The sequence below is a fragment of the Mustelus asterias genome, chromosome 9, assembly GCF_964213995.1.
Source record: "Mustelus asterias chromosome 9, sMusAst1.hap1.1, whole genome shotgun sequence".
NCBI lineage: Eukaryota > Metazoa > Chordata > Chondrichthyes > Carcharhiniformes > Triakidae > Mustelus > Mustelus asterias.
In genome coordinates this window covers 112,028,363-112,046,422 of record NC_135809.1, presented here as the reverse complement: position 1 = coordinate 112,046,422, position 18,060 = coordinate 112,028,363, and the positions used below count along the sequence as shown (strand labels likewise).

Here is an 18,060-nt window from a genome sequence, read left to right as displayed (position 1 = left end):
TCATACATTATAATGACTACACTTGCAAGGTACTTCACTCGCTGCGGAGCCCTGTGAGGTGTCCCGAGGTCATAAAAGGCGCCAGAGAAATGCAAGTCTTTCCCTCTTGTGTATTTCTGGAGTCTCCATGGCGATTTCAGGATCACTTGCTTTCTGAAATGTCATCGAGAGAGCTTTCTGGCTTGTTGGCGAGAAACCCTTGGCAACGCGGCCCTTTTAATTAAAGCAGCAAAATGCTTTGATGCAGGCTCTTTCTCCAAGCATTGCTTTGAATGAAAGAAACAATCTGTGTACTTGAGAACCAAGAGAGCTCAATTCCAGGAAGGGGAAGGATTACAGCTCAAGACCCCATCCAGAGGCAGCAGTTAGCATCTCCGCTAAATCCACACTGACACACAGGCCAATATTCATCACTGCAGCTCTGCTGCTAATTAGTGCACTTATCAAGGGAACATATTGATTGGAGCTATAAAAGAACAAATTCCCCTCGATGCGGATGGTTTGTAAAAAGCTGAATATTTGCTCGAGGATTTCTGGTGGCCGCAGGCTGCACTCTTTCAGTCAAGACGTCCCTGGGGCAATTTTAACCCTGGGCACGCGGCAGTTTAAAAAGCCCGAGTTATTTCACCCACCCTGGAACTGGGAACTGCCACAATCTACAGCTGTCCTGATCAGGAGACAAAGACCGGGCCCTTTTGTTACATTTGGGTGCTGGGTATCAGGACTGCTCTGAGATCTATAGAGTCATGGAGGTTTACAACATGGAAACAGGCTCTTTGGCCCAACTTGTCCATGCCGCCCCTTTTTTTTAAACCACTAATCTAGTCCCAATTGCCCGCATTTGGCCCATATCCCTCTCTCGCCATGTAACTGTCCAAATGCTTTTTAAAAGACAAAATTGTACCTGTCTCTACTACTACCTCTGGCAGCTTGTTCTAGACACTCACCACCTTCTATAGAATCCCTACAGTGCAGGAGGAGGCCATTCAGCCCATCAAGTCTATTCCGATCACAATTCCACCCAACTTCTATCCCCGTACCCCACATATTTTATCCTGCTAGTCCCCCTGACACTAAGGGACAATTTAGCATGGCCAATCAACCTAACCCACACATCTTTAGACTGGAGGAAACCGGAGCATCCGGAGGAAACCCACGCAGACACGGGGAGAACCATGAACCATGAGGAATGGAGAAGTTGTCTTGACTCCACGAAAATGGCGAGCGGGTTAGGAGATGCCTACCCACCCCGATAGAGCTGCTCAGAAATGCAGTGGTGCAAGCTCACTACCCACACCCATACCCACACAAACAGAATTGGGGGCATCAGGGATAGGGGTGGAAGCCCTTGGGTCCTGCCCACCATTTTTAAATGGCTCTGAAGTCGTTCTGACTCTGTGGAAATCCAGGCTACAGTGTGGAGGAGAATTTCAGTGTAGGAAAGATATCAGCAATGGAGAGGTGGGGACTGTGTGTGAAGAGGCAAAAAAAACCAAAAGCTTCTGTCACTCACTAATACCTACAACAGAGAAAACTGGGATGAATTGCTGGAGCATCCATTTGTCGCTTTAGATCTTCTGTGAGTTTCTCTCTTATAAAGGTCATTCCACCTCCCTCTCTGAGCTCTCCACACCTCCCCTTGTCCTACTCTTCATAGAATCATAGAATCCCGACAGTGTTGAAGGAAGCCCTTCAGCCCTTCGAGTCTGCATTGACAACAATCCAACGCAGGCCCCATCCCCGTAATCCCACGTATTTACCCTGCTAATCCCCCTGACACTAAGGGTCAATTTATCATGGCCAATCCACCTAACCCGCACATCTTTGGATTGTGGGAGGAAACCCACACAGACATGGGGAGAACGTGCAAACTCCACACAGACAGTGACCCAAGGCCGGAACTGAACGCGGGGTTCCTGGCGCTGTGAGGCAGCACTGCGAACAACTGTGTGCCACCGTGTCATGCGTGCGGTTTATTTGACACCTTGTGGCATCCATCGTGCCTTATTGGAAAACATCAGACTGTGCGCGGTTGTGCCATGGTGTTGTGGCTATCTGGTGAAATTTGGGAGCCTTTGGCAAGCCTGTTTCCTGAAGATACCAACCTAGATTGGCTGTGCCATCACTGCCAAAGGGCAGCATAAGCAGACAGGGCCGAGGGGGCCATTGGTTTTATGGGACAGGAGATGCAGCGGTAAATGATCCTTTGGATCTGTTCTCACCCCCGCGTGTCCTGGATGCCCCACCTGTTATGATGGGGGTGGTTATGGGCAACGCTACAAGCCATATAGGGGCAGGAATATGAGAATAATATAGTTACTGTTTGTTATTTGAGTTCAGAAGCAGAGCTCAGTGAGGATAAAGAGAGAAGCTTTTGGAATGTATTCAACCTGACTAATTTCTATTTCTGATTGTTGCTCTAGGTGCAGAAATATCACCTACCCAGCAAACCTCCCTCAAGTCAGCGTGGTGTTTATTTTTGTGAATGAAGCTCCTTCTGTCGTTCTGCGTTCCATGCACTCGGTAATCTCCAAAACCCCAGCTCACCTGCTGAAGGAGATCGTGCTGGTCGATGACCACAGCAACAACGGTGAGCGTGTTGGTGATGACGTGTGACTGGGATGTGTCATGGACTCTTCAGAACGTGGCTTTTATACTGCACAGCAAGAGCCCATTAGGCCCGGTTAACCAAGCTCCTAACCTTTCCTTTTAATTTCTCTGCCCTCTCGACAAACCCATTCACATTCCTCTCGAACCTACTCTGTTTATTTCAAAGTCTCCCTCCGGTAATTTACAATGCTGATTTATTGCCCTGTACTTTTCTATAAATACTCACAGATCTCTCATGATTACACACAGTAATTGCTTTGCCTTATAAGGTCAGGAACATTATCCATGTATTGTGTTTGAGCATGCATGCGCATATATGTGTAATATGCATGCTGGCGTACATAGAAACATAGAAGATAGGAGCAGGAGGAGGCTATTCAGCCCTTCCAGCCTGCTCCACCATTCATTACGATCATGGCTGATCATCCAACTCAATAGCCTGATCCTGCTTTTTCCCCATAACCTTTGATCCCATTCGCCCCATGTGCTATATCCAGCCGCCTCTTGAATACATTCACAATGTACATTACATGTAGATTGTGCGCTTGCAGGTGTGTGTGTGTGTGTGTGTGTATTTGTGTGTGTGTTCATGTAGTTAGCGCATAAGATTTTGCATATGCATAAGCGTATGTGCATTTGTGTCCGCGTGTGTCTGTATCCATGTGAGCACATGCGTGTGTGTATGTGATACGGTGAATGGTGAGCAGATAAAGAGCAGCGCATGTGATAGTGATTCGGATCATTGCCGCTGCTTTCCCTCCTTGGACACTGAGGCCGGAATCTAACCACCGTTCAGGCCAGCGGGATTTTCCCATCCCGCTGCAGTGAATGGAGATTTGGCTGGCTGCCAAATTCCCTGACCTCACTGCAGCGGGAGCGTGGCGTGAACGGGCGGTAAGATCGCGCCCTGAATGTCAGTGATGCTTAGTAAATATACACTCGTGTGGCTATTTACCTGGATTGTGTCTGAGATGTTTTCTGCTGAAATTAGCAGATGGATTCAAAAGTGTCACTGCTGCAACTCCTTAAAATCTCTGTAAACTTTGTCAACTTTTTGCCAAATCCAGTGAGAAAATGAAGCTTTTTCTTTGAATATTTGTTCTCAACTATTGAACATCGCATTGCATTGCTCACAGAATGGGCTGCGGGGTGGGAGGGGGGGGTGGGGCGGGGCGGGGGGGGAGGGGGTGGGGGGGGTGCAGGGTGGGGGGTGTAACTGGAAGGCGGGGGGGGGGGGGATTGTTGCTGGGGGAGGGTGCCTTTCGTAGGTTGGGTTTTTTATTCTTTCTGCTATGAGTATTAATGGCTGGAGAGGATTCTGGGGCTGGGAAGGTGGCTGAGGTAAAGAACATTGTGTCGTTTAAGGGAAAATCGAATAAGGATTCGATGTGAAGGAAGATACAGGACTATTGGGGGGATTCAGGGGAGGAATGAGCATAATGGAATTGATTTAGCCAAAAGCCAGCACAAAGCCGATGGGCTAAATGTCCTCCTTCTTCTCTGTAAACTTTAACATACATTCAGGTTTGAAGCAAGACCAGATTAACCACTTCAACAAGTTCATTGGGAGAATGGGGAACTTGACGCTTTGGATTATAATTTTTATTAACATTAATTGATTCAGTGATGTGAGCAATGCTGACAAGGCCAGCATTTTATTGTCCACCCCAAAGTGCCCTTGAAAAGGTGGTGGTGAGCTGCCATCTTGAACCGCTGCAGTCCATATGGGGCGGGAATTTACGGCCTCACTTGAGCGAGACCGGAAATTCCCGCCCAAGATCAACAGACATTTTCGTTATCCGCCCCTCGCCCGCTCCGATTCTGTGGTGAGCAGGGCAGTAGAATTCTGGCGGTGGTGTAGAATCATTGAATCCCTACAGTGCAGAAGGAGGCCACTCGGCCCATCATGTCTGTACCGACCACAATCCCACCCAGGCCCCATCCCCGTAACCATTTACCCTGCTAACCCCTCTGACACTAAGGGGCGATTTACCATGGCCAATCAACCTAACCCACACATCTTTGGATTGTGGGAGGAAACTGGAGCACCCGGAGGAAACCCACGCAGACGCAGGGAGAATGTGTAGACTCCGCACAGACAGTGACCCGAGGCCGGAATTGAACCTGGGACTCTGGCGCTGTGAGGCAGCAGCTCTAACCACTGTGGCACCGTGTCACCCACGCTGTAGGTACGCCCACATCGCTGTAAGGGAGGGAGTTCCAGGATTTTGACCCAGCGACAGTGAAGGAGTGACGCTATAGTTCTAAATCACAGGAACAATCAGTGTTTAAAAGGCACTTATCCTTCAATGGACTACAGAGAAAAAGAGGGAAGTTGTGTTTACAAATCTTGTGTTGCCACATCTAGAAAAAATGGGGAATTACTGATGGGCTGAATGGGCTGTCCCTGTTCTGGTAACTCATTCTTTCCCAGTAATATAAAGTTCTTCACCTTCTGCACAGTGCTCACTAATCAAGGTGTTTCATTTTGCTGCGATAACTGGATTGGGCCTTTGGCTAATTACAATGTGAGAAGCTCTAGGCCGGGATCTCACTCAGGCTGGGATCTGCTTTGATTATTATTCCTATTGGGATTTGCCAGTTGTTGTCAAGAAGCTAAAACTTTGGGCAGCTTTCCTTCCTTCAGCTTTGTGTCCGCCTGTGGAAAATTCCGGAACCCCACTCTCAGTTTTCACACAGTTACTCGATCCAACGCAGCCCTATTCCAGTCGCCGGAACGAAAGGTTAACGCCAGGGTCGAGGCATCCCCGAGGGCCGGGCTGAAGCAAAAATAGAAGCGTGGCTCATTCATTCAACTCGCCGCCCCAACCCACCCACTCTCTGGAGCTGAAATATAGTCTATTCAAATGTAACTGAGGAAATGGCGGTCCCTGGTGGCACCAGCTTTAACAGCGGCCATTGATTTCACTTGGTGAATGGGATGACCGGGCCAGAATCCTATGCCGCTACCGGCAGTGGGAAACCAGATGGGCACTGAATTGTACAGGAGGCGAAATGTCCAGTTCCCCGATGGTGGGATGAACCTAAAGAACAAAGGCTGCATTGACGAACTGAAGGCGGATTAACCCGCCGCATGGCATTGGTATGTTTTCATCGAATCATAGAATCCCTACAGTGAAGAAGGAGGCCATTCAGCCCATCAAGCCTGCACCAACGACAATCCCACCCAACCCTTATCCCTGCAACCCCAGGTATTTACCCTGCTAATCCCCCTAACCTACGCATCTTTGGACACTACGGGGCAATTTAGCATGACCAATCAACCTAACCTACACATCTTTGGACTGTGGGAGGAAACTGGAGCACCTGGAGGAAACCCTCGCAGACACGGGGAGAATGTGCAAGCTGCACACAGACAGTGAGCCGAGGTCGGAATTGAACCCAAGTCCCTGGCATTGTGAGGCAGCAGTGCTAACCACTGTGGCACCGTGCCGCCCAACTGTTTTGTCTGTATAGCACGCAAGAAACAATACTTTTCACTGTACATCAATACACGCGACAATAATAAATCGAATCAAATCGAATCAAATCAAAAAGTGGGGAACTATTTTTAAAGGATTAGGTTATCACAACACTTACTTTGCCAGATTAGACAATACCTTTTGCAATTGTGAATGCAGCAAGCGAGAAACACGTGCCTTCAGATTCACAGCTGGTTAAAGGTGGCATGGGGCAGGCACGCTCGTCTCCCTGTTGGGTTTATACTGAGTCAGAGCTTTTCTTTAATGGGGAGCTTTTTTGGATCGCGGGAGAGAAAGCATTGAGGTATTGTGACTGAAGGAGGGAGGGTGGGGCACGGCAGCCCTATGAGGGGAGGGGGAAGGCAGAGGGAGAAAGGTGAACCGCACAGGGAAGGCTAATATCCACCAGCTGGTAGGTTAAGCATGATGGCGGGCAGAGCCAGAGGTATCCAGGTAAGGTCAATGCTGAGTACCTAAGAGTCATGGGTAATAGAGGACAGGTCAAGGGTGATGGAGGGAGGTTCAGTGATGACTAATGGCAGGTCAAGGGTGACGGGTGGCAGGCCTAAAGTGAATGAATAGGTTTGAGGGAGACAGTGGCATAGCGGTAATGCCACTGGACTGGTAATCCAGAGGCCCAGGCTAATGCTCTGCAGACATGTGTTCAAATCCCAAAGCAGCAGATATTAATCTGGAATTGGAATTGAAGTCTCAATAATGGTGAGCATGAAACTATCATTGATTATCATTAAAACCCATCTGGTTCACTAATGTCTTTAGGGAATGAAAGCTGCCTGTCTTTACCTTGTCTACATGTGACTCCAGACTCACAGCAATGTGATTGATTCTTAACTGTCCTCTGAAATAGCCTAGTGTGGTGATTGCTCCTTTAAGGGAAACACAGTAGAAAAGGGTCACCTGGATTGAAGGACCAATTGGGACCAAGAGTGGTAACCACCCCCCAGGGGATGGAGTTCTCTCTTTGGCAGAAGGTCAGGGAGGCTGCTGGCCTTTGTACAATTTTTCCTAATTCATAAACGCCCTTTGTGTTGCTGATGAAGTCTGGGAGAGTGCAGCATTATACTGGTGCCGAGGATGGGATGGATTAGGAGAACAGTGCCTATGGCACGATACCCGTGAGTATCATGTTTTCATTAAAAGCTGAAGAAAGAGAAACTACTCACCCGAATGCCTGTCTTTGGGCAAGTCACAGAATCACTACCGTACAGAAGGAGGCCATTCCGCCCATCAAGGTGGCACTGACAACAATCCCACCCAGGCCCTATCCCCGTAACCCCAGATATTTACCCTGCTGATCCCCTTGACGCTAAGGGGCAATTTAGCATGGCCAATCCACCTAAACCGCACATCTTTGGGCTGTGGGAGGAAACCGGAGCACCCGGAGCAAACCCATGCAGACAATATGCAAACTCCACACAGACCAGATGCTGGAATTGAAGCCAGGTGCCTGGAGCTGTGAGGCAGCAGTGCTAACCACTGTGCCACCGTGCCATCCCATAATAGACCCAGTGAGATGTTGGAATATTGCCAGACCTCGAGGGGCAGACGCTGAGCAAGCCTGAATTGGTCATTATAGTCTGGAGTTGGAATCATAGAATCCTACAGTGCAGATGGAGGCCATTCAGCCCATCGAGTCTGCGCCAACCACAATCCCACCCAGGACCCACACCCGCAACCCCATGCATTTACCCTAGCTAGTCCCCCTGACACTGAGGGGCAAGACACAAGGCACATCTTTGGAGTGTGGGAGGAGACCGGAGAACCCGGAGGAAACCCATGCAGACACGGGAAGAATGTGCAGACTCCACACAGACAGTGACCCAAGCCGGGAATCGAACCCGGGCCCCTGGCGCTGTGAGGCAACAGTGCTAACCACTGTGCCACCGTGTCGCCCAGTTTAGAAATAAATAGAAACCAAATGAATATAAAAATCACAGCAGGAGCTGTGATTTTGTGTTTCAGAAAAAATGGAACTTAAGTTAAAAGAAACGGAAAGTTTTTTTTAGAAAAGGCAAAAGGAGAAGAGAGTTCAGAGAGCAATATTTTTAAGCGATTGAAGGAAAAAGCCCCAAGGAGCTGCAGTGAGGTCTCCAGAAGCGTGGGAAAGTGAAGAGGCTGAGATTGCCGGGCTTGTGGTCACTGCACAGCCTGCAGGATGGGGGCTCCGGGTAGCAGTCCCTACACTGAGGGACTGCACACAGTGACATCCTATAGTTTTATAAGAGGGGACCTAAACCGGTTTAAAAATAAAGTTTAAAGGTTCATAAATCAGCCCCTTTGGACCTCGCAAGCGCTGGATCCACCAGTGATGTTGACGAAGGACGATACATTAAAAGGAAAAGAAGAACAGACTCTCCAAACGGCCAGAAATAAAAAGTTGCAGAGTTCACCGACAGAGCTTTACATTGGTGAAACAAAGTGAGGTTTTTAAAAGTTTCAAAAATGTTCGAAGGAGGAATAGCAGGTTTGCGCCAAAACTCCCAACACGCAGGAAAAACAGAAAACCAGCAGCTGCTGCTGACAGCTCAGTGAGAAAAAGATGACAACCTGAAAGCAGAAATACAGTTAAAGAGGTAATGTATTTAAAGTGATAATACATTTAATGTAGCAACCACAGGAAGAAACAAACAGCAATAGGCAGGGAAATTGGAGAAGACGCCAGATCCAGGTGGAGGGCAACTCTCAAAAAAGGTTCATAAGCAATGAAGACCCCAAGGAAGAGGCAACGCAAGACCCCAGAGGAGGCAATGAAGAATCCAGGCAGAGGGCACTGAAAGACAATAAATGACCAAATGAAGAGCAGCAGCAGACTGTCCTTGATCACCGTGTTGATTTGTTCAACACCGCCATTCTATTGCAGGGTATATTCTGATGTCAGATGGTGGTGAATTCCATGGATTGTTAGAAACTCAATGAACCAACTGGAATCAGACTGTGGTCTATTGTCTGCAGTGATAGTATCCAGCAACAGCCTTTCTGTGAACAACTTGTCTTGAACATCAATGACTGAAGTGGTGGTTATATAATTTGTTGTAGCGATTTCCATCCGTTTGCGAGGCTAACATGAACAACAAACAAAGTAGCTGATTGCTGGAACACAGAACACATTATTATGTAACAAGTGATTACAAGGTTCGCATTTGCCATTTCTTTACGTGCTCGGGAGCAGCAACACCTGACTTAATGATAGGCAGCAAATCACTATTAGCACACGACAGCTTAACGTGTTAAATTGTAAAAAAAAACCTTGCATTATATAACACTTATCCTCAGGTGTCATCCATGGCTCTGTCAGCTCCAAACTCACCTCTGGGTCAGAAACACATAATCACTTCACGTTCGACTCGAACAAGCATAATCTAAGCTGTCTATTTTAAAACTGAGGGAGGTATGAACTCTTGAAGGGGAGTGCCGCACTGTCAGGGGGTCAGTACTGAGGGAGTGCCGCACTGTCAGAGGTTCAGTACTGAGGGAGCGCCGCACTGTCAGAGGGTCAGTACTGAGGGAGTGCCGCACTGTCAGAGGTTCAGTACCGAGGGAGCGCTGCACTGTCAGAGGGTCAGTACTGAGGGAGTGCTGCACTGTCAGAGGGTCAGTACTGAGGGAGCGCCGCACTGTCAGGGGGTCAGTACCGAGGGAGTGCTGCGCTGTCAGAGGGTCAGTACTGAGGGAGTGCTGCACTGTCAGAGGGTCAGTACTGAGGGAGTGCTGCACTGTCAGAGGGTCAGTACTGAGGGAGTGCTGCACTGTCAGAGGGTCAGTACTGAGGGAGCGCTGCACTGTCAGAGGGTCAGTTCTGAGGGAGTGCTGCACTGTCAGAGGGACAGTATTGAGGGAGTGCTGCACTGTCAGAGGGTCAGTACTGAGGGAGTGCTGCACTGTCAGAGGGTCAGTACTGAGGGAGCGCCGCACTGTCAGGGGGTCAGTACCGAGGGAGTGCTGCGCTGTCAGAGGGTCAGTACTGAGGGAGTGCTGCACTGTCAGAGGGTCAGTACTGAGGGAGTGCTGCACTGTCAGAGGGTCAGTACTGAGGGAGTGCTGCACTGTCAGAGGGTCAGTACTGAGGGAGCGCTGCACTGTCAGAGGGTCAGTTCTGAGGGAGTGCTGCACTGTCAGAGGGACAGTATTGAGGGAGTGCTGCACTGTCAGAGGGTCAGTACTGAGGGAGTGCTGCACTGTCAGAGGGTCAGTTCTGAGGGAGTGCTGCACTGTCAGAGGGACAGTATTGAGGGAGCGCTGCACTGTCAGAGTGTCAGTGCTGAGGGAGCGCTGCACTGTCAGAGGGTCAGTTCTGAGGGAGCGCTGCACTGTCAGAGGGACAGTACTGAGGGAGCGCTGCACTGTCAGAGGGTCAGTGCTGAGGGAGCGCTGCACTGTCAGAGGGTCAGTACTGAGGGAGTGCTGCACTATCAGAGTGACAATACTGAGGAAATGCTGCACTGTCAGAGGGTCAGTACTGAGGGAGCACTGCACTGTCAGAGGGTCAGTGCTGAGGGAGCGCTGCACTGTCAGAGGGTCAGTACTGAGGAAATGCTGCACTGTCAGAGGGTCAGTTCTGAGGGAGCACTGCACTGTCAGAGGGTCAGTACTGAGGGAACGTTGCACTGTCAGAGGGTCAGTACTGAGGGAACGTTGCACTGTCAGAGGGTCAGTTCTGAGGGAGTGCCGCACTGTCAGAGGGGCAGTACTGAGGGAATGCTGCACTGTCAGAGGGACAGTACTGAGGGAATGCTGCACTGTCAGAAGGTCAGTACTGAGGGAGTGCTGCACTGTCAGAGGGGCAGTACTGAGGGAATGCTGCACTGTCAGAGGGTCAGTTCTGAGGGAGCGCCGCACTGTCAGAGGGACAGTACTGAGGGAACGCCGCACTGTCAGAGGGGCAGTACTGAGGGAGCGCTGCACTGTCAGAGGGACAGTACTGAGGGAGTGCTGCACTGTCAGAGGGACAGTACTGAGGGAGCGCCGCACTGTCAGAGGGGCAGTACTGAGGGAGCGCTGCACTGTCAGAGGGACAGTACTGAGGGAATGCTGCACTGTCAGAAGGTCAGTTCAGAGGGAGTGCTGCACTGTCAGCAGATTTGTTCCTGCGCAAGCGGGGCCAGAGAATCACCCTGCCGCCCCTTATTCCATCAGTTAGCTAATCCTCTATCCATGCTGATATATTTCCCCCTAAACACCATGGACTCTTATCTTATTAAGCAGCCTGTTGTGTGGTATCGAGATATCTTATTGAACACTTTTTGGAAATCCAGGAATCTACTAGTTCCCCTTTATCCATCTAATAATTCTAATAAATTTGTCAGCCATGATTTCCCCTTCATGAAGCCATGCTGACTCTGTTTGATCACATTATGTATTTTTAAATGATCTGCTGTTACATCCTTTATAATGGACTCTAACCTTTTGAAAATGACAAAGTGAAGCTAAATGGCCTATAGTTACTTGTTTTTTTGTCTCCTCCCCCGCATTTGGCAGTTTTCCAGTCCTCTGGGACATTTCCAGAATTTAATGATTCCTGGAAAGTCATCTGATTACTAATGTAGATGCAAAGCAGTCCACACAGAAATAAAGTTTTTTAAAGTTTATTTATTAGTGTCACAAGTTGGCTTACATTAACACTGCAATGAAGTTACTGTGAAAATCCCCTAGTCGCCACACTCTGGCATCTGTTTGGGTACACTGTGGGAGAATTTAGCACAGCCAATGCACCTAACCAGCACGTCTTTCGGACTGTGGGAGGAAACCAGAACACCCGGAGAAAACCCACACAGACACGGGGAGAACATGCAGATTCCACACCGACAGTGACCCAAGTCGGGAATCGAACCCGGGTCCCTGGTGCTGTGAGGCAGCAGTGCTAAGGGTGTCTGCAAAATGGGAGTCCTTAACGGTGTCTGATGAGAGTGGAAATTTGATGCAGAGGATAAAGAACTGCTAGGTAGCTTAAACTAAGGAATATCAAAGAATATATAAATAACCTGGGCTTTCTTTGCCAACTTCTATGTTTCTAAATCGAATAAACAGAAGTGCTCCCAAGCTCCATCTCCCAACCCCATCCTGCAATGCACTCCCCCAACTCTCAACCACTTCCCTAATCCCATCCCCCAACCCCATCCTGCAACGCACTCCCCCAACTCTCAACCCCTTCCCTAATCCCATCCCCCAACCCCATCCTGTAACCCACTCCCCCAACTCTCAACCCCTTCCCTAATCCCATCCCCCGACCCCATCCTGCAACGCACTCCCCCAACTCTCAACCCCTTCCCTAATCCCATCCCCCGACCCCATCCTGCAACGCACTCCCACAACTCTCAACCCCTTCCCTAATCCCATCCCCCGACCCCATCCTGCAACGCACTCCCCCAACCCACAACCCCTTCCCTAATCCCATCCCCCGACCCCATCCTGCAACGCACTCCCACAACCCCTTCCCTAATCCCATCCCCCAACCCCATCCTGCAACGCACTCCCCCAACCCACAACCCCTTCCCTAATCCCATCCACCAACCCCATCCTGCAACGCACTCCCCCAACCCACAACCCCTTCCCTAATCCCATCCGCCAACCCCATCCTGCAATGCACTCCCCCAACCCACAACCCTTTCCCTAACCCCATCCCCCAACCCCATCCTGCAATGCACTCCCCCAACTCTCAACCCCTTCCCTAATCTCATCCGCCAACCCCATCCTGCAATGCACTCCCCCAACTCTCAACCCCTTCCCTAATCCCATCCGCCAACCCCATCCTGCAATGCACTCTCCCAACTCTCAACCCCTTCCCTAATCCCATCCGCCAACCCCATTTCCCAACCCCATTGGACACTCCCCTGAGTAATTGAATTCCTGTATTTGTCGATTTACTGGTTTCACACGATGAGATGGCAGTTTCACATCCCTCTGTGAAACTATACTGCCTTCTGGATTCCGCAGTGCTTCTGGAGTTGCAATGACTTCCTCTCATTTCAAAGATACGGGGTAAACCTTTTCGGACTGAGATGAAGAGAAATGTCTTCATCCAGAGAGTGGCGAGCCTGTGGAATTCACTACCACAGAAAGCAGTTGAGGCCAAAACATTGTTTTCATGGAGTTTGATGTAGCACTTGGGGCGAAAGGAATTGAAGGATATGATTGGAAAGTGGGATCAGGCTATTGAGTTGGATGATGAACCCCATGATCACAATGAACGGCGGAATGGGCTCGAAGGGCCGAATGGCCTCCTCCTGCTCCTATTTTCTACTTTTCTTTGTGCAGGGCTCTCCTTCTATCACTCTGTTTCTCTCTGTGTCTCTCCCTATCTCTCTATTGCAATCTGTCTCTCTTTCTCTGTCTCTCTCACTTTACCACAATCTGTCTCTCTCCCTCTTGTCTCTGAGGACGACATAAACAACCAGGGAATAAACAGTTATGAAACAGGAGTGTAAGAATAAAGTGTGAGGAGCTGCTATTAAAAATGAATTCAACTAGCTATACAGCAATGCGCAGTGTCCAAGATAAAACAAGGGAGCTGGAGGCAATAATACAATGTGAGGAACTGAATATAGGAGCGAATACTGAGACATGACTATAGAAAAATCAGGCCTGGGAATTAAACTTTGCAGGGTATTGTAGCATGTTTATAAAAGATAAGAGAGGGAAAATGGAGAAGTGGAGTCACTGTATTTACTATGGTTAATATAAAAGTAGGAGAGAAAGCTATCAGCAAGATAAAATTAGAATGCACAAGGGTAGAGAGGAAATATAATAAAGGATCAATCACACTTATGGATGTAATCTACAGAACATCTATTGGTGGATGGGAGATAGAGGAAGAAGAATGAAAACAATGTAGGGAAGAGTGTGTAAAACATGGAGGCCGGAGTTGTCCGGTCTCACACGTCCCACTGCCAGAGAACGGAGAATTTGGCGCTTGGCCAAATCTCAATTCACTACAGCGGGACGGGAGAATCCCAACTGCAGGCGAGGTCAGAGAATTCCAGCCGGAATAATGACCACTGGAGTATCAAGGCCAAGCTTGTCCCAGGTACGACCCTCGAGCCTGAAGCAATCCCGCTCCGGTTCCCAAAATTCCTGCCGAAAAGGCATGTTTCAATGGAAAAATCTGCATTGAGTTACTCCTCTAATTAGTGGTCTATTCCTCTCCCACTTCCAGTAGGCTAGCTAGTGAGCAGCAAGTGAGGGGGAGAAGCTGTCTCTCACTGGAAAAGCAATGAACCCAGGCATTGGAGAGAGCGCACTGAGGCCTTCCTAGCCAAGTGAAGTGAAGGTATGGCAGGGCTGGAGGCCAGGAAGCCAGGTTTAGTGGGTCGCAAAGGGCAAAGTTTTGTAGGGCCCAGGAAGTCGACAGACCCACAAGAGTGATGTTTCGGTGGGTCTAAGGAGGGCCAAGTATCAATGGGCCCAGGGAGGGACAAGTATTGGCGGGGCTGGAGAGGGTCAAGTATTGGGAGCCTTGGGGAGGGCCAGGTATCGCCACAGTGGTGATTGTGGGAGTGAGAGTGTGTGTATCTGTGGGAATGTGAGACAGACTGTGTGTGTGCGCACCTGGGAGTGTGAGACAGAGTGTGTGTGTGTGCGCACCTGGGAGTGTGAGACAGAGTGTGTGTGTGTGTGCACCTGGGAGTGTGAGACAGAGTGTGTGTGTGCACACCTGGGAGTGTGAGACAGAGTGTGTGTGTGTGTGCGCACCTGGGAGTGTGAGACAGAGTGTGTGTGTGCACACCTGGGAGTGTGAGACAGAGTGTGTGTGTGCACACCTGGGAGTGTGAGACAGAGTGTGTGTGTGTGTGTGTGCACCTGGGAGTGTGAGACAGAGTGTGTGTGTGTGTGTGCGCACCTGGGAGTGTGAGACAGAGTGTGTGTGTGTGTGTGTGCACCTGGGAGTGTGAGACAGAGTGTGTGTGTGTGCACCTGGGAGTGTGAGACAGAGTGTGTGTGTGTGCACCTGGGAGTGTGAGACAGAGTGTGTGTGTGTGTGCACCTGGGAGTGTGAGACAGAGTGTGTGTGTGCGCACCTGGGAGTGTGAGACAGAGTGTGTGTGTGTGCACCTGGGAGTGTGAGACAGAGTGTGTGTGTGTGTGCACCTGGGAGTGTGAGACAGAGTGTGTGTGTGCGCACCTGGGAGTGTGAGACAGAGTGTGTGTGTGTGTGTGTGTACCTGGGAGTGTGAGACAGAGTGTGTGTGTGCACCTGGGAGTGTGAGACAGAGTGTGTGTGTGTGCACCTGGGAGTGTGAGACAGAGTGTGTGTGTATGCACCTGGGAGTGTGAGACAGAGTGTGTGTGTGTGTGTGTGTACCTGGGAGTGTGAGACAGAGTGTGTGTGTGCACCTGGGAGTGTGAGACAGAGTGTGTGTGTGTGCACCTGGGAGTGTGAGACAGAGTGTGTGTGTGTGCACCTGGGAGTGTGAGACAGAGTGTGTGTGTGTGTGCACCTGGGAGTGTGAGACAGAGTGTGTGTGTGTGCGCACCTGGGAGTGTGAGACAGAGTGTGTGTGTGCACACCTGGGAGTGTGAGACAGACTGTGTGTGTGCACACCTGGGAGTGTGAGACAGAGTGTGTGTGTGTGTGTGTGTGTGCACCTGGGAGTGTGAGACAGACTGTGTGTGTGTGTGTGTGTACCTGGGAGTGTGAGACAGACTGTGTGTGTGTGTGTGTGTACCTGGGAGTGTGAGACAGACTGTGTGTGTGTGCGTGTGTGCGCACCTGGGAGTGTGAGACAGAGTGTGTGTGTGTGTGTGCGCACCTGGGAGTGTGAGACAGACTGTGTGTGTGTGTGTGCGCACCTGGGAGTGTGAGACAGAGTGTGTGTGTGTGTGTGTGTGTGCGCACCTGGGAGTGTGAGACAGACTGTGTGTGTGTGTGCACCTGGGAGTGTGAGACAGACTGTGTGTGTGAGTGTGTGCGCACCTGGGAGTGTGAGACAGAGTGTGTGTGTGAGTGTGTGCGCACCTGGGAGTGTGAGACAGACTGTGTGTGTGTGCACCTGGGAGTGTGAGACAGACTGTGTGTGTGTGCACCTGGGAGTGTGAGACAGAGTGTGTGTGAGTGTGTGTGCACCTGGGAGTGTGAGACAGACTGTGTGTGTGTGCACCTGGGAGTGTGAGACAGACTGTGTGTGTGAGTGTGTGTGCACCTGGGAGTGTGAGACAGACTGTGTGTGTGAGTGTGTGTGCACCTGGGAGTGTGAGACAGACTGTGTGTGTGAGTGTGTGTGCACCTGGGAGTGTGAGACAGACTGTGTGTGTGAGTGTGTGTGCACCTGGGAGTGTGAGACAGACTGTGTGTGTGCGCACCTGGGAGTGTGAGACAGACTGTGTGTGTGAGTGTGTGTGCACCTGGGAGTGTGAGACAGACTGTGTGTGTGAGTGTGTGTGCACCTGGGAGTGTGAGACAGACTGTGTGTGTGAGTGTGTGCGTACCTGGGAGTGTGAGACAGACTGTGTGAGTGTGCGCACCTGGGACTGTAAGACTGTGTGAATGTGTGTATGGGAATGCAAGGCTATCTGGGGGTGCATGTTGATGGGAATGATTCTGTGCTGGAGGGAGTGACTGAGTGTGTGGAGGGGAATGCCAGGGACTGAATGAGTGTGTGGGACATGAGTCTGCCTGGTACCCAGTCTCTGATTTTTCACTCACTCTCCCCATTACACACAGCACTTAGTCACGCTCACCCGGTTACACTCACCCGGTTACCCTCACCCGGTTACACTCACCCGGTTACCCTCACCCGGTTACACTCACCCGGTTACCCTCACCCGGTTACACTCACCCGGCTACACCAACATACACTGACCTTCTCACATCTGGTCAATTTATTACTTACTGTTTTTCAGCTGAACAATTTATTGCCATGACCTTTCCGTATCTTTGCTCAGTAATTGCTTCCCTTCAAACCCACATTTTTTTTGAAATTTGATTTATTGTTGTGTCAAACTTTATCTTTCTGAGATTTGCTCAAAGGCCCCTTGGGTAAGAAAAATCTACAAATGTGGTCCCCGAGCAAAAAGGTTTGATAAACCTGATCTCGGCAGGAGTGATGGTAGTAATATACTATGCTTTAAGATGATGATGGAGAAGGATTTCAATGTGATAAAAAAAACCTTCTGGGTAAAATATATTGAAGAAAAGCTGATTTTGAGAGGCTTAAAATATTTTACTGAACCAAGCATTGAAATTAAAAACTGCAATATCTACGACAAAAAAGATGCCTTTTCATTTTTTTCCTGAAACATTTTATTGTTATTTTCACCACACTGTGAATTTCATATTCAGTTCTTCAGTTCCATCGTGCCGTGGGGTGGCAGGGCGGCACAGTGGTTAACACTGCTGCCTCCCAGCGCCAGGGACCCAGGTTCAATTCCCGGCTTCGGTCACTGTCTGTGCAGAGTCTGCACGTTCTCCCTGTGTGTGGGTTTCCTCCGGGTCCTCCGGTTTCCTCCCACAGTCCAAAGCTGGTTAGGTGCATTGGCCATGCTAAATTCTCCCTCAGTGTACCCAAACGGGCGCCTGAGTGTGACGACCAGGGGATTTTCACGGTGATCTCATCGCAGTGTTAACGTAAGCCTACTTGTGACACTAATAAATAAACTTTAACTTTAATAAATATCTATATTGTTTAAAATTTATATTGTCGCAGGTATCCTTCAGTATTGCTAATTTGTGAACCTGCCTGTATCCTGTTTGATAGGGGGGTACATTACGGAGATGTTATACCATTGTAATCTGGTTGAAACTTGTCAAAAATGCTTCACGGTGGATAATACTCTCAGCTCCATTCCTGTTGGGAGAGATACGTTCGATCCATACTGTGCTTTGGACCTGTCGTTCTCCATTTCAAGTTGAAGGAAATCGTCTGAGAGAACTCCTGATGTGGGATTGCCCCGAAAAGGGGTTAGGATCACAAACCACCCACAATTTGGTACCTTGCTCTGATTGACTGTCACTGCT

The 18,060-nt window shown here is 49.6% G+C and overlaps 1 protein-coding gene across 2 annotated transcripts in view; it reads left to right on the top strand.

The window, feature by feature from the left end:
• The window catches only part of galnt18b (UDP-N-acetyl-alpha-D-galactosamine:polypeptide N-acetylgalactosaminyltransferase 18b), a 297,715-nt gene that overhangs the window by 162,724 nt on the left and 116,931 nt on the right, over nt 1-18,060 (top strand). For both annotated transcript variants that reach the window (XM_078220864.1, XM_078220865.1), the window contains exon 3: nt 2,424-2,590. In XM_078220864.1, coding sequence (XP_078076990.1) covers nt 2,424-2,590 — 167 coding nt within the window. The remainder of the gene's footprint in view (nt 1-2,423; nt 2,591-18,060) is intronic.